This window comes from Ambystoma mexicanum, chromosome 13, assembly GCF_040938575.1.
Source record: "Ambystoma mexicanum isolate Mex_15411 chromosome 13, UKY_AmexF1_1, whole genome shotgun sequence".
NCBI lineage: Eukaryota > Metazoa > Chordata > Amphibia > Caudata > Ambystomatidae > Ambystoma > Ambystoma mexicanum.
The window spans coordinates 52,619,280-52,636,689 of record NC_090938.1 but is presented as its reverse complement, the minus strand read 5'-3'; the positions used below and the strand labels follow the sequence as shown (position 1 = coordinate 52,636,689).

Sequence of the window (17,410 nt, the reverse complement as noted above, 5' to 3'; positions counted from 1 at the left end):
TTTTCATCAACATTATAAGCATTATGATTGAATTACAGTGTGTGGTTTAAATCTATGAATCATTTGAAATTGTATTTTTCACAGGTGGTGAATGTGTACATAGTTAAATTGCAGATGAAACATCCCCTAAATCATTGTTTGGGAGGGCATAGTGCCCCTCTAGAAGCTCACAGCCCTAAGACGGGTGCTAGAACTCTGTGTTCTGCAGAACTCTGGGGAAATTTGAAGTGTCCTTCCATCCAGTGGGCAGGGAATATATTTTTTTTAAACCTTACAATGATCCCTTTGTCTACCTTCTCGATCATTAGAAAAAAGGGAGGGATGGGAATTAGGCCTCTACGTGAGGACCTCCCCACGAAACTGGCGGCTCGCTTTCATGATCTGGGCCCGTCTTGGCTAGTCGGTCTACAAGGACCATTTGCTGGAATTTCGCGCTCAGCCTGATGGAGAGCTACGTGGCAAAGGCCGATCTGAGCTACGTGGCAAAGGCCGATCTGAGCTACGTGGCAAAGGCCGATCTGAGCTACGTGGCAAAGGCCGATCTGAGCTACGTGGCAAAGGCCGATCTGAGCTACGTGGCAAAGGCCGATCTGAGCTACGTGGCAAAGGCCGATCTGAGCTACATGTGCAAAGGCCGATCTGAGCTAAATGTGCAAAGGCCGATCTGAGCTACGTGGCAAAGGCCGATCTGAGCTACGTGGCAAAGGCCGATCTGAGCTACGTGGCAAAGGCCGATCTGAGCTACGTGGAAAAGGCCGATCTGAGCTACGTGGAAAAGGCCGATCTAAGCTACGTGGAAAAGGCCGATCTGAGCTAAATGTGCAAAGGCCGATCTGAGCTGTGTGGGAAAGGCCGATCTGAGCTGTGTGGGAAAGGCCGATCTGAGCTGTGTGGGGAAGGCCGATCTGAGCTGTGTGGGAAAGGCCGATCTGAGCTGTGTGGGAAAGGCCGATCTGAGCTGTGTGGAAAAGGCCGATCTGAGCTAAATGTGCAAAGGCCGATCTGAGCTACAGGGAAAAGGCCGATCTGAGCTACAGGGAAAAGGCCGATCTGAGCTAAATGTGCAAAGGCCGATCTGAGCTAAATGTGCAAAGGCCGATCTGAGCTAAATGTGCAAAGGCCGATCTGAGCTGTGTGGGAAAGGCCGATCTGAGCTAAATGTGCAAAGGCCGATCTGAGCTAAATGTGCAAAGGCCGATCTGAGCTAAATGTGCAAAGGCCGATCTGAGCTACGTGGAAAAGGCCGATCTGAGCTACGTGGAAAAGGCCGATCTGAGCTACGTGGAAAAGGCCGATCTGAGCTACGTGGAAAAGGCCGATCTGAGCTACGTGGAAAAGGCCGATCTGAGCTAAATGTGCAAAGGCCGATCTGAGCTACGTGGAAAAGGCCGATCTGAGCTAAATGTGCAAAGGCCGATCTGAGCTAAATGTGCAAAGGCCGATCTGAGCTGTGTGGGAAAGGCCGATCTGAGCTAAATGTGCAAAGGCCGATCTGAGCTGCGTGAGAAAGGCCGATCTGAGCTAAATGTGCAAAGGCCGATCTGAGCTAAATGTGCAAAGGCCGATCTGAGCTGCGTGGGAAAGGCCGATCCCACTTTGGGATTTTCCTACACAAATTAAAGAGGCCAACATGAAAGTCCTGGACATGATAATGGGTCTTGAATGTTAGAGTGAGCTTCAGATAATCCTAGATTCTCCATGTGTCTTTAACTAAAATACCCATAGGAGAAGGACCCTATCAAGACAGAATTTGTAATCCTGAAATGAGGGCTCTCGAAAAATGAATTTCGTATAGGCTCCCTCGCACATCCGGATATGGTAGCCAGGTGGACCTGAGTGAACAAGTGACTCACTTTGGTGCTTCTGGCGCCTCAGTTGAATCGGTCATCCTCTGTTAATGTGTTTTTACAAGGAAACGTTTTTGGCCATTGTAATGAGTCTGAACACATCGTCCTGGAGACGAAGAGAAGAAACCAAGGAAACTGCTAAAAGTGCCGCAACACCTTATAGATGAAGCCCGAAATACCGAATGAGGTACACTTATTTCCACAATTCAAATCCAAACAGAGAATAGGAATACCGGGACCAGGAAACCCCATACAGAGGAAAACCATACACAGTACTTTAGTCCTTTCTTTGTGTCCGGCAATAAAAGGGACTGCTTCCAAGGGTTCGTTTGAATAGCAGATGGAGCAGGAGAAGTGGTTCGAGCGGCGGTAGGAGTGGAGTCAGAGGACGAGAAAGAAACCTGATCGAGTGGGCAAGAAGTTGAGGAAAAAGACCATCTCCGCAGGGACTCGAGAACTCCAGTGCGGCATCCCCTGAATCTCATTGGGGAGGTAAGCTGACAACCCCCCGTTTATCAAATAAAGAAACCGGCACTAGGTTGTAAAGCGCAACGGCCCGCAAAGTTAACGGTCCTTACACGAGAGGCAAACCCCTTGCAGAGAAGCGGGGAAACAGTCACCGAGAGCGGGACCATAATTGCCCGCCTCATAGCAGGTGGCCGCTATCGAGGACATCACATGCCCACCCTACACAGTATCGGGGAAAGGGTTCCTAAAGCGTGTGGACAGATTTGGAGGCACTAAACCGGAGACAGACCCCTGGAACAGCGCAGTGCCTGAAAGCACACGAATAATACACTGAACGTTTCATCTCGGATTTCTTTTGCATTCGCTAATGCTTTTGCTTAGTTTTGACAAATGGAAAGTACATCAAAGAATACTTGGCAGGTTGGTGAAGCAAGTACTTAAATTAACCCCTTAAGTTCCAGGCTATTCAAGTATATGCAAAAAGGACCAGCAAAACCTTTAACCCCCTTAAGTGCTCCTTGGCACTTAAGGGGGTTAAAGGGAACATATACTCGAGAGGAGGACATCAAAACTGTGACTCCATTAAGTAGAACAGGAACTGACCTACTTGCAGCCGAGCAGACCAAGTGTGTCATCACAGACACCAATAACTAGTGCACCTGGCAAGAGAGAATACCCAGTGTAGCACCAGGAGGAAATACCTGAAGTAGGTGGGAATAAGGGAGACCACACCCTCAAAGCCCGTGGGGAGAAGACCGGGGAAGAGGATTGTCCCCCTTGGCAGAACACCGTTTTTTCTAGTGCAACTTGCAATTTTAAAATCGACAGCACTGCAGGCGAGCAGCCGAGAGGCTCATTGTTTTTCCCCCTGTGTGCGCCTTTTTGTAGAGAGATATAAAGTGTGAGGGTCAGATTCGGTTTGGACACAGGACAGTGAACATTTATTTTCGACATCCTGACGCCGACTTTCACATTCGTTGTGTTGAGGCAGGGAAGCCCCTCGTGGAGTTGTAGCTAGTCAGCCATTTTTCCAAACCCCTTTAGGATTTAAATGAAAATAATTGAGACATCCAACACTGTGTCTTCATCTCCTCACTCTGACCCCCGCCCCCTCCAAACCAAGTCGGGAGTGGTTGAAACCCTTCCTTGTGGACGCTGGGATACCATAGCTCCAAGAAGCCTTGGAGTGAGTGAGTCTGCAATACCGCCCTAGATACGGGTGTGAGCCTGGAGGTCAGGTGAGGGTGGTGGAATTCCATGTGGGTCTGCTATTTCTGTCAGATGTATGCTTGTAACATGATGTAAATGAATGTATTATAGGTTTAAAGCATGATTTCTTGGCTAGTAGTGTAACTTGCCGAGGCACTCTATAGAGTCGGTTTCTTTCTTTTATGTCTACTCTTTGCTCGTCGTCTTTCCCTTGCGTCACCTGCACCACTCGTGTTATATTGTATAAAACCCCAATGGCTCGTTTTGCTTTACTTATTTCATTCATAGATTTTGAAAATGGGTGCAGTAATTCGAGGGAACACCTGGATGGGAGGTTGTTTTATCTTGCAGTTAGTCTTGATTCTTGTCATTAGATCTACTTCCGGGTTTCCCCTCCTGTTTATAAGATTATTAGCTTTTACAAACGGGCTGCAGGAAGAAGAGGTTGGGTCTTGTTTGACGTACATACTTCATTAGTAGAACATCGAGCCTGGCCTATAATGGAGCCACTGACACTAGCAACCGCTTGCGCCATAAACCCCGGAATTCAGTAATGCGATATGTCTGTGTCAGAGGGCAGCCCACACCAGATTCAGTGACTGTGACAACTGCCCCAACTGTGCTGTGACATAAACATCTTCCTCAGTCTGCTTGCTATAGAAAGTAAACACATACAGCACTAGAATAGCTAACCCCACACAGCACTAGAATAGCTAACCCCACACAGCACTAGAATAGCTAACCCCACGCAGCACTAGAATAGCTAACCCCACACAGCACTAGAATAGCTAACCCCACGCAGCACTAGAATAGCTAACCACACACAGCACTAGTATAGCTAACCACACACAGCACTAGAATAGCTAACCACACGCAGCACTAGAATAGCTAACCACACACAGCACTAGTATAGCTAACCACACACAGCACTAGAATAGCTAACCACACGCAGCACTAGAATAGCTAACCACACACAGCACTAGAATAGCTAACCCCACGCAGCACTAGAATAGCTAACCCCACACAGCACTAGAATAGCTAACCACACGCAGCACTAGAATAGCTAACCCCACACAGCACTAGAATAGCTAACCCCACGCAGCACTAGAATAGCTAACCACACGCAGCACTAGAATAGCTAACCACACACAGCACTAGTATAGCTAACTGCATACAGCACTAGAATAGCTAACCACACACAGCACTAGACTAGCTAACCGCATGTAGCACTGGACTAGCTAACCACATGCAGCACTGGACTAGCTAACCACACACAGCACTAGTATAGCTAACCACACACAGCACTAGAATAGCTAACCACACGCAGCACTAGAATAGCTAACCACACACAGCACTAGAATAGCTAACCCCACGCAGCACTAGAATAGCTAACCCCACACAGCACTAGAATAGCTAACCACACGCAGCACTAGAATAGCTAACCCCACACAGCACTAGAATAGCTAACCCCACGCAGCACTAGAATAGCTAACCACACGCAGCACTAGAATAGCTAACCACACACAGCACTAGTATAGCTAACTGCATACAGCACTAGAATAGCTAACCACACACAGCACTAGACTAGCTAACCGCATGTAGCACTGGACTAGCTAACCACATGCAGCACTGGACTAGCTAACCGCATGCGGCACTGGACTAGCTAACCGCATACAGCACTACAATAGCTAACCGCATACGGCACTAGAATAGCTAACCGCATACAGCACTAGAATAGCTAACCGCATACGGCACTAGAATAGCTAACCGCATGCAGCAGTAGAATAGCTAGCCGCACCGTATGCAGCACTAGAATAGCTAACCACACACAGTACTAGAATAGCTAGTCGCATACAGCACTAGAATTTCTATCTATGTTGGCCAGGTAGGACTGCAGTAAGTAAAATGAAATGTAAGATTTAATTCGCTTTCGCCAGAAGGAGGGCTACGGGTACAAGTTACAGTTCTGATGGGACAAACAGCCTTCAACGCCATAATTAAAAGCAGCCTTGATGTGTACGGAACAGCAGCCAGACACACGCCCTCGGTTAGCTGTTGAACAACACTTCTGGTTTGTCCTCTCTGGATTTACAGCCAGAAAGGCAAACTGACTTTCTATATTTGCCATTTGTTGGTCAAACACTTTTCGTTCTAGAAAGAAATCTATTGCAAGTGAAGTCTGAATCGAACATGAGACTGCAGGGTCCATGGAGGGCTTAGTTACATGGCCTTTCCGTAGAAGGGGCGCGTTAAACCAAAGTAGACGCCCAAGACCCTCGCCTTCCACACAGACCTATGGCTAACCAATGCATCATTCAAGGACTCTTGGTATGGTCGGAGTGCACCTTCTTCTATAAAACCCCTCTTTATTTATTTTTTTTAATTTGGTTTGGCTGATAAAATCAACCTTTCAAATATATACATTTTAGTTTAGGAATTTTCACAGTTACAAATTCTACATGATTATCAACGCTTATAGTACATTCACATTTTGTTGTTAAGAATGATGACAAGGCGCACACTCTGGTTCCCAGTCAAGTTTTCCTGCTGTAGCAACAAATTGTCTTCTCCTCCAACGTTTTCTTGACTCCATCAATGATCAGGGAGGCTGTGTTTCTTTTCCTTTTCAGGCGTGTCTAGTTACATTTCCTTTTCAGGTGTTTCAGGGTAATCCACATTGATTTCTCTAAGGATTCTGGTACTTGTATTCTCACACTTTTTTTCAATTGCAAGTGACTGGGAAACAACTCACATTTATCAAAAAATTAGACACAGATCAGAGTGGAAAAATAGAAGAATGATAAAAATGTATTACAATAGCTCAAGATTGGTAGTTCAATTGTTGTCATACATAAAGCCTGCCGATCGTTGCAGAGCCCAAGGGTTAATTCATCAAAGCAGTTATATACTTCATTTAGCCGTTTTGATGTTTTGAGAATATAAGATCTAAATATTGTATTATGGTAATACGTACCGCCAATCTCATTTGTAAAAAGCCAAAACCATATTTCATCAGACTCCATTTGAAGATGCTTGACAGTGATTTTCTTAATCCCTCATACTCTAGTTCTGGACACAATACAATGCTGCAAAGCCCCCTTTCATCAACGAAGACGAGCCACAGAAACGGGCTATGCATCATCCATACGATGACTTAGTAAAGATCCCCTCTGTTAAGTAAAACATGTTACTGTTTTTCCTGTACTAGTTCGATAACCTTTTTATCCTAGTGATTTCTGTGTTGACACCCCTACGCCAATGGCTCCCCTGTATTTTTCTGAAACCAGTCATCCTGGTCTGTTAGCTTTGGGTGACCCACAGTGGTGGGTAAGGTACTGTGTTGCAATAGCGTGCAGCTTAATAGCACAGTTGGGAAAAGTGTCGCCTGTAACCTGCCATAGAGCCTGTAGGTGGCGCCCTTTCATTAGGAACTGTGAGAGAGAATTTCACAGCTAAATTGAGCCACTTTGGGCGGGAAGACAGAGGCCGGGGCCGCCAAGAGCAGATCAGGCTAGTATGTGAATACGATGTCCGAGTTCAAGGAGGAACGTGGTGACGCCTATGATTGTCAGGGCCCCAAATGTTTGATAGGATGCATGCCAGGTTGTAGGCCGAATGCACACTGCACTTAAAGCATTCCTGTAAGACGAGAGAAGCTGCACCTACACTTTGTCAAAGTGCTGTGAGGAGCTTGCAGGCATAGGGAAGAATCCAGAACCCAGAGGAGGCTGTTGCCGCTTGACCGCCGCAATCTGCCATGGTCATACCCCAAAGGCAACGCGCAGTTTGCATCCATCCATCTGTACCAGCCAAGGGGACCGTGAGTAGCACCCCACTCCGTACGTCCATCCATCCATCCATCCATCCGTGCCAGCCAAGGGGACCGTGAGTAGCACCCCACTCCATCCATCCATCCGTACCAGCCAAGGGGACCGTGAGTAGCACCCCACTCCGTACATCCATCCATCCATCTGTGCCAGCCAAGGGGACCGTGAGTAGCACCCCACTCCGTGCATCCATCCATCCATCCATCCATCTGTCCCAGCCAAGGGGACCGTGAGTAGCACCCCTCTCCATGGCAGAAGGCAACGCGCAGGTTGCTTCCATCCTTCTGAACCAGCTAAGGGGACCATGAGTAGCACCCCACTCCGTGGCAGAAGGCAACGCACAAGTTGCATCCATCCTTCCGAACCAGCCAAGAGGGACTATGAGTAGCACCCCTGTGGCAGCCACAAATCGGTTACAAGACGCCAAGACCCCTTTGCTCTCAGAAGACTATTTGCTGCTTGCACCTCCTGGGATGAAGAGGCAGAAGAGGGAGTCTGGGGGGCGGGGGGGGGGAATGTCTGTAGCCCGTCTAGCCAGTGACTGTCGCAAAAGATTTCCTACACCAACATCTTCCTGAAAGACCCAGAACCCGAGGCTCGCATGACACGAGGTCCGTCTGAACCTCCTGCCTTTTGGACCTGCGTCATAGTGTCTGACGACTGCATGGGACTGCCACCTCGGACCCTGCCATGCGTCACCTCCAGGGGGCTCTTCCATCTAGCACCAAAATCGTTACACCCAACCGAAGGCCGTCTCTACTGCTGGTGAACTTCGGCTTTGCAGCTATTCGCAAAGAGTGGACCACTTGCCATGTCCGCTTTACACCGCAAGCATGGAACTATGTGCAGTTCATTCCCTTTCGTGATTTTGCCAAAGTCTGTTCTGTGCTCATCTAATTTGGAGCCTCGAGATGCCTGTGTTGACCGTGAATCCTGCCGTTGCCCATAACGGGCAGCGTTGCCCAGACCATGTAATCAATCATCTTCCTATTGGAAAAGTGCTCGCCCACTAGTAATTCTGAATTACCCGTTTTACTGCACAGTGAGGTTAGCTATAATTCCACTAGTATATTGTGAGGACAATACCTTATTCAATGTTCTATTGTGTTACTGTGTACCTTTAACAACCCAGCTTCACTCCTTCGATGTATGCCCTGGCGGTTCCGCCAAGTTCCCCAGTAAGAGTCGGGCAGGATTGAGGGGGAACCCTGCTGCATGTCCATGGATAGATCCTAAATGCCCTGGCAGCTCTGCCAAGTTCCCCAGTAAGAGTTGGGCAGGATTGAGGGGGAACCCTGCTGCATGTCCATGGATAGATCCTAAATGCCCTGGCGGCTCTGCCAAGTTCCCCAGTAAGAGTCGGGCAGGCTCTAGGGGACCCCTGCTGCCTGATCATGGATAGATCCTAAATGCCCTGGTGGCTCTGCCAAGTTCCCCAGTAAGAGTCGGGCAGGCTCTAGGGGACCCCTGCTGCCTGATCATGGATAGATCCTAAATGCCCTGGCGGCTCTGCCAAGTTCCCCAGTAAGAGTCGAGCAGGCTTGAGGGGACCCCCTGCTGCCTGTCCATGGATGGACTCTAAATGCCCTGCCTGCTCCGCCAAGTTCCCCAGTAAGAGTCGGGCAGGATTGAGGGGGAACCCTGCTGTCTGTCCATGGACAGATCCTCTTCAGGACTCGAACACAGAGCTGACTCTTTAACCACTGCACAACTTGCCTGAGAGCGACTAAAGTGTCACTCCCCTTTTGATAGAGGGACTCGCAGGAAACTGTGCCATTGAGAAGGGGCGTGCAACCGTTGGCTCTCCAGATGTTTTGGACGGCAGTTCCCATCAGCCTCAGTCAGATGAATCAATCATGACGGACCATGGGAGTCGTAGTCCAAAGCATCTGCAGTCCAGAGGCTGCAGACCCCTGCCTTAGAGGAAGTAGATCAGAAACCAATGGGAGTTTGGCTATTCAGTGCAGTTCCTTGCTCTCCAAAACACTGTATAACTTAAACAGAACAACACTACACTGCCATGTCCATGACGGGACGAGCACTGCCATGTCCATGACGGGACGAGCACTGCCATGTCCATGACGGGACGAGCACATTTCATGACACTTGATCTGAAAGAATTTGTATCATTTTGAAGCACCCAAGTTACAGAGAATGCTCTATATATTGTCAGGTTGGTGTTAAACCTTATTAGTTCAAAGTGCGTGCATTTGGGACCAGGCCTGCGCTAGGGATGTTCAAAACGCTATCAGCTATGGCAGCAAATCTGTCGAAACCTGGTGCCACTCCGCCAAGAGGCAGATGCTTGCTGGATTTCATGGCTACCCGCCTGGCACTCCTCAGTAAGCCTTATGCCATCAGACGTGATTCCAGAGGCGAAAACCAAGTCCCCTGGGTAGTGAGCGATGCAAGCATGGCCTTGGCCTTGGCACTAGCAGAACAGGTCAAACCCCCCCCCACCCCCTCACACCCCCCCAAATGCGACTTTACAGGACGTCCCTGTGCCTGACCGGGAGGACTCTGATGAAAGCCAAAGGAAAGGGGTTTGGGCATCAGTCTACCCCCCCCATCAACCCCCCCATGCACATGAGTGTGAAGGATTGGCTTTCCGTCTCAATGACCACAAAGAGAAGGGAATGGAAGGAGTCTGTGGTTTTGAACAGCCAGGTCCTATATTCGCCCACACTATGAAGTGTGTAACAAGGGTCACTCGTTCAGAACACTGTCCAGAGCAATGGATTAGGAGCTGACCAGTCCCCCTATGCTAAAGAACAGTTCAGGGCAAGAGTGCGCCCTCCCGGGCATCTTCATACCCATTCCCTAGAGTTGCCAACAGCGGTATTGGCACTAGACTCCTTTAGACAAAGCACCTATTAGTAAGCCTTGGATTTGACAGTTTTCTGCCTCTGGGCACAGGATTTTTTTCTGCTTGCATATTTGGAATGAAATGGCGTAAAGTTGCAGAGATCACCTGTGTCCTCTTAGTAACTCGCCTCTTCTAATGGTGTTGTGCAGGGGGAAGCCTCGAGGCCGAGGTGTTGACCTTCTGATGGGTTTTCCACACCTTCTGGTAGATAATTCCACAGCCTTATCAGGACGCAGCTCTGTTGGTCATCCCTGAGAGGCCCCACGGTCCTTAACGTTGGGGTGTCCGGAAGATGCTCTGTTCCCTGTGAATAAGCTTGCACTGTTAGTGTGTGTGCGCTCCGCTGCTTGCCGGCAGACCTTTTCCCATACGTGCCCCCTGCTCTATCATCAGGACGTCCCTGGATTTAAATCTGCTGCAGACTCACAGGAAGGGCGACCTCTGCACACTCAGGACCAGATCTGACCAGGTGCCTGAATGCTCCATCCATTTCCACATCCGTGAATATGTCTGGACACCCTCCAGTGATTGGGTGGCCTACACAAGTTTGCAAGCAAGGCACCTTTGTGATTGGACGATGAGTGTGTACTTGGCGCCAAATATTCTGTTGAAGCCAGAGGTCTGCACCTTTGCTCTGTTAAAGTCATTACACAGAAGCTGCGCTCCACCAAACTGTCAAGAATAAACTCAACTGAAGAGGTGTGCGAGAGAGCACTGCTCCATCATGCGAGACCCGTTTCACAGTGAACGTCTGCCCGTCTGTGGAACCTGCACTCCTTACTGAGGCTCTGCCAGTCTGTGGAACCTGCACTCCTTACTAAGGGTCTGCCAGTCTGTGGAACCTGCACTCCTTACTGAGGGTCTGCCCGTCTGTGGAAACTGCACTCTTTAGTGGTGGTCTGCCAGTCTGTGGAACCTGCACTCCTTACTGAGGGTCTGCCAGTCTGTGGAACCTGCACTCCTTACTGAGGGTCTGCCCGTCTGTGGAAACTGCACTCTTTAGTGGGGGTCTGCCAGTCTGTGGAACCTGCACTCCTTACTGAGGGTCTGCCAGTCTGTGGAACCTGCACTCCTTACTGAGGGTCTGCCCGTCTGTGGAAACTGCACTCCTTACTGAGGGTCTGCCCGTCTGTGGAAACCGCACTCTTTAGTGGGGGTCTGCCATTCTGTGGAACCTGCACTCCTTACTGAGGGTCTGCCCGTCTGTGGAACCTGCACTCCTTACTGAGGGTCTGCCAGTCTGTGGAACCTGCACTCCTTACTGAGGGTCTGCCCGTCTGTGGAAACTGCACTCCTTACTGAGGGTCTGCCAGTCTGTGGAACCTGCACTCCTTACTGAGGGTCTGCCCGTCTGTGGAAACTGCACTCTTTAGTGGGGGTCTGCCAGTCTGTGGAACCTGCACTCCTTACTGAGGGTCTGCCAGTCTGTGGAACCTGCACTCCTTACTGAGGGTCTGCCCGTCTGTGGAACCTGCACTCCTTACTGAGGGTCTGCCCGTCTGTGGAACCTGCACTCCTTACTGAGGGTCTGCCAGTCTGTGGAACCTGCACTCATTACTGAGGGTCTGCCCGTCTGTGGAATCTGCACTCCTTACCCAGGGTCTGCCCGTCTGTGGAACCTGCACTCCTTACTGAGGGTCTGCCAGTCTGTGGAACCTGCACTCCTTACTGAGGGTCTGCCCGTCTGTGGAAACTGCACTCTTTAGTGGGGGTCTGCCAGTCTGTGGAACCTGCACTCCTTACTGAGGGTCTGCCAGTCTGTGGAACCTGCACTCCTTACTGAGGGTCTGCCCGTCTGTGGAACCTGCACTCCTTACTGAGGGTCTGCCCGTCTGTGGAACCTGCACTCCTTACTGAGTGTCTGCCAGTCTGTGGAACCTGCACTCCTTACTGAGTGTCTGCCAGTCTGTGGAACCTGCACTCCTTACTGAGGGTCTGCCAGTCTGTGGAACGTGCACTCCTTACTGAGGGTCTGCCAGTCTGTGGAACGTGCACTCTTTACTGAGGGTCTGCCAGTCTGTGGAACCTGCACTCCTTACTGAGGGTCTGTCTGCCCGTCTGTGGAACCTGCACTCCTTACTGAGCGTCTGCCCGTCTGTGGAACCTGCACTCCTTACTGAGCGTCTGCCCGTCTGTGGAACCTGCACTCCTTACTGAGGTTCTGCCCGTCTGTGGAACCTGCACTCCTTACTGAGTGTCTGCCAGTCTGTGGAACCTGCACTCTTTAGTGAGGGTCTGCCAGTCTGTGGAATGTGCACTCTTTAGTGAGGGTCTGCCAGTCCCTGGAACCTGCACTCCTTACTGAGGTTCTGCCAGTCTGTGGAACCTGCACTCTTTAGTGGGGGTCTGCCAGTCTGTGGAACCTGCACTCCTTACTGAGGGTCTGCCAGTCCCTGGAACCTGCACTTTTAGTGAGGGTCTGCCAGTCCCTGGAACCTGCACTCCTTACTGAGGGTCTGCCCGTCTGTGGAACCTGCACCCTTTAGTGGGGGTCTGCCAGTCTGTGGAACCTGCACTCTTTAGTGAGGGTCTGCCAGTCTGTGGAACCTGCACTGTTTAGTGGGGGTCTGCCAGTCTGTGGAACCTGCACTCTTTAGTGAGGGTCTGCCAGTCTGTGGAACCTGCACTCTTTAGTGAGTGTCTGCCAGTCTGTGGAACCTGCACTCTTTAGTGGGGGTCTGCCAGTCTGTGGAACCTGCACTCTTTAGTGGGGGTCTGCCAGTCTGTGGAACCTGCACTCTTTAGTGGGGGTCTGCCAGTCTGTGGAACCTGCAACCTAAATGAGGGTCTGGCAGTCTGTGGAACCTGCACTCTTTAGTGAGGGTCTGCCAGCCTGTGGAACCTGCGCTCTTTAGTGAGGGTCGGCCAGCCTGTGGAACCTGCAACCTTAATGAGGGTCTGCCAGTCTGTGGAACCTGCACTCTTTACATCAGGGTCTGCCAGTTTGTGGTACCTGCACTCTTTACTGAGGGTCTGCCAGTCTGTGGAACCTGTGCTCTTTAGTGAGGGTCTGCCAGTCTGTGGAACCTGCGCTCTTTAGTGGGGATCTGCCAGCCTGTGGAACCTGCAACCTAAATGAGGGTCTGCCAGTCTGTGGAATCTGCAGCCTGTAACACTGGTGCTCTGAGGAGTCCACGACTTACCTGAACTACATCTGCTGCACACCAGCTAGTGAAACCATATGGTGGCGAACAGCATAGCTGCACCATACCCTGGCTTCAGCGGTTGGCAGTGCCACCTCCAGTGCATGATGCCTGCCTGCAGCTCTTCTCTATAGCCTGGTTATCCATTGCTGCCCACAAGCAGACTGGCACTGCCTCTGTTGACCTTTACACTTGCCAGATATCCATGCTTTTTTCCTGCCAATGGTCGGGACCAACTATGCCTATGGGACCCTATTCTGTACTTCAAGAGGCAGCGGTACCGTAACATCGCTACCGCATGCCAATCGGACGATCAGACGTTGGCCGCCATCTCCTGTTTATTTCCTTTGAGAGACTATTTTTTGCGGTTGAGCATAATCCTATCCTAAGGAGCCCTTAGGGTACTGACCTCGAACTTGCCACCATTATCCTTCACTGGGCATTGCTGGTGACCTTAACTAGAAGGCTAACTGTCTTTGAAAATTCATGTAGTTTACTTGTAACCTAAAGAACATCTTAATCAAGGGATGGCCTCCTCAACTTGACATTCACTTTTCATTGTTTGATGCTGTGTCTTGAATCCCTCTGCTCTCTACTCGACTGCTGCTACCCCTTGACAAGCGGGGAAAGCTGGCGGGAAGCAACCTTGCCATGCTCGTTGCCAGCACTTCTTGCTCTGAACGGTATGCAGTGATAAAACCAAGGCAAAAATGTCGCCTGAACAAAAAATCACGGGGAAAATACTGTGGTTTGACCTTAAAGGTGTACCCCATTACATCTTTTAAGGGGAGCGGGGTTGCAGGGGTGTCCCCCACCCCCCTTAAATGGTGTAATGGGTCCGGGCATTGCTGGGGTGTACCCCGCATCCTTTACATGGATTGCGGCGGCAAAACCACTGCCTTTTTGCCGCAATATTTTGTGTTCACAGCCATTTGTGCCGCGATTTTAACACATGGAACCGTCTGAACACCAGTCAACGAGGGGCCTTTTAAAAAACATTTATTGCTGTTTGGTTCCTGTGACCTGTAGCTATTTTGTAGTTGGCTTTGAGACTTGCTCAGGCAGTATTCTGAGTCTGCCATCTGATGAGTATCTCATCTGTTGCTTTCTGAGCCTTGGGGTACTGAGTTCCCGAGAGCTCCAGAACAGAAGTGCAGTGAGACTATTTTACTTGTGTGACAGGATGACGACCGCGGGAGCTATGTGCCACTGTGCACCAGTGGATGTTGGGCCGGGGTGCAGTATTGAGCACTTTAGGTGTTCCCCACTATCTAGTCACATGGCCTCATAATGGCCAGACAGTCCCATGGTTCCTGTATCCCAGGCGAGCGAGAGCCCAAAGCTCTCGCTTGCCAGACCCACATCTAAACACTTAAATGGAATACTCTCTCTGCAAGGGAGGCCCTCTCAATTCTCATGCCAAGCTAGTCTGGTTCTGGATTCCGTTAGCATCTCGCCTGGCACTTAGGAGGATTCAAATGTTGGGATTTGCTGGACACAGTGGACTCCACAGTTGCATGAACTGTGTTTCAAGCCTGGGACGCTTGCAACACTGGGAAACGGACATGTAAAACAGTTACATGCTAGTGATCCGAGCTCAGAAGAAACTGATCTATTTTCCTCCTTGCCCAGCACCCCAAAATAATTAAAAAAAACGGACCCCAAATGTTTTCAGCTTTCAATTCATTTGTTGGAACATTACATCTCCCTCCCCACTCTCAGTTCAGGCAGAAGCACGGAGGGTCAAGATCTATCTGTAAATCAGGCCAGATATTGGCTTGTACCCACCCACTGAGCCCAGATCAGATGCACTGAAAGAATCTGGCCAATTCCAACCTTCAATCAATTACTACTTGGAGGTGCAGACCGTCCATAAAAGACCAACCCACCTGGGCGAAGCAACAGAGTATGAAATCGCCAGCCCCAGTTACTGAGTGTGGGCGTAGTAAGCAGAATGTGCCTGGCTATTGGAGTAGCTTGGGGAGTGTGAAGTCTCTGGAGGAGAGGGGGCTCGAGGGGAAGGAGCTCGAAGGCGGTTGAGGAGGTAGTTTACTAGGATACGGCAGCAGATTGGAGGTGGCGATAACATCCGGAGGAAGTGATAAAGATTGGTGATGTGGTAGTATCGGGGTGGCAGCAACAGGTGGAGGTGTTTGAGTACTGAGTGAGCTGGTTGTGCTCAGGGGGGGGCTGCAAGAGACAGGAAGAGACGTTCACCTTTTATAGGCGGCATTGAAGACATTGATGGGCTGCTTGTACTGGGAAGTGCTAGGGAGAGGCGAGTGAAAGGGTGACCAACAGGGATGAGACTGGTACATGAAGGCTATCTGTGCAGAGCAGGAATGGATCAACTGGTTCATGGCCATGACCCTCCCGTTTGGCAACGGCCCTGGGGTCTACAGTGATGTTGCTTGACTCTATCTCAAGCTTTAGCTGAAGAGGTGCAACGTTAAGTCAAAAAAGAGCACAACAAACGGATTTGGCTCTGGACCAAAGGAGGGGGTTGGTTTAGATGGCCCCGGGCACAGCAGTCATCTACTTGGTCTACTAGGAATGACCCACCCTGGGACTGGAGAACTTTACTATCCAGTGGGGAGAGACCCTTCTGGGTGTCTGATTTTTGCTTTGTGTTGTGCCTTATTTGCACTTGCATAAATAATACACTTCTATCTTTTGAGGAGGAGTTTATACATCTCACAAGCCTTTTGAAGTTGAACTAAATTGAGTTTTGGGGTCAAAATCTAATTTCTATTCCTAATGGGGCTATTTAGGCGAAGCAACATATATTTTATCTTTAAACCAGGTATCCTTTTGCAAAGTACTGGTTCTTTGCACCTAGTAATTCGTATAAATTGAAAGAGGTGATGTTTACCTTTGTTCCTTTTTAAGATCAACAAGTAATGTTGTTCAAACTCCTACCTGTGGCGTTAACTCTGCTGGTAGCACACATACAAACACATCCATGGAGCTGTGTGGGAGGGAACGTGGCCAGGCTCCTACGTGTCTGCTTTCCTTTATTGTGGGGGGTGGCATATAAACTGCTTGCCTATTTTGAGGGAGTGATAGTCAGGTACACCTCGTACCTGTAAGGCTGATGTTGGCCTTTACCACCTGGTAACGGAGGACCGGGACCGAAAGGATAAGCCATGACAGGGGGAACGAATGACAACTGTCAACATCACATACCTGCAGTGGAAAACTGTGCGCTTTTAGAAAACAGCTAAAATCGCAAGTGGTCAAGGAGACTGTGGCTAATGGTTCATTCTGATTGGTTGGAGTGAGGCCATTTAGTAGAGGTTGTAATCTGTGGCTTTTGCTTTGAGCATTTTAATTGTTTATCACACCTGTAGTTTTATAATGGAAAGTTAAAACGGTTATTTAAACATGCAATGTTTGACAGTAAATGTTTTTTGGGGGTTTCCTTTGCAGATGAATACCAGATACCTCGGAAATTCATTCAAGGGCTGGACAAGGCTACGAAGCCTGGTAAAAAGAAGTGAGTGACCCAGGAGGAGCCACCAACGGGGAGCGTGCAGGAAGACCAAGTCTTAACAGGAGTATTTCAGGGCCGTGCCCCAAAGCTGTACAAAAATAAAGTTATTTAATAATATAGTGTGAGTTTGAATGTCTTTAACAATAAGCAAGAACAGGAGTCCATGTTGAGGCTTGGGCATGTTTCTGCCCTGTAATAGTAATCCTGCAGCTTTGTGAATGGGCCCCCCCTGCGTGTGGCTAAGCATGCACTCACATTCTGGCTAGCTAGCCTCTCACTAGTCTCCTGGGGTCCTTCCTGACCTTGCACCTCCTGTTGGGGATCTTCTACCACCTCCAGATATCTTCCTATTATCGCAGTTGGACCCGTGCAGACCCCATTCCAGCAGACGATGCACATGTGATTGGGACTATGCAATTGACCCTCCTGGGCCATTGAAGTTAGTATTTGGAGGCCCTTTGGGCCGGCGCCCATGTGGTTCCTCTCCCTGTTCCCCTTCTGTGTTTTCTCTGCCTTCCCTCCCGTTGCTCAGGCCGCCCCTCTCCCCTGACTGGCTC

At 49.7% G+C, this 17,410-nt stretch overlaps 1 protein-coding gene across 1 annotated transcript in view; it reads left to right on the top strand.

Annotated features, from left to right (window-relative positions):
* Positions 1-16,970, top strand: part of EIF2D (eukaryotic translation initiation factor 2D) — a 161,565-nt gene extending 144,595 nt beyond the window's left edge. Inside the window, exon 15 of the mRNA XM_069633185.1 lies at positions 16,790-16,970. Coding sequence (XP_069489286.1) covers positions 16,790-16,860 — 71 coding nt within the window. The 3' untranslated portion in view covers positions 16,861-16,970. The remainder of the gene's footprint in view (positions 1-16,789) is intronic.
* The last annotated feature ends 440 nt before the right edge of the window (positions 16,971-17,410 follow it).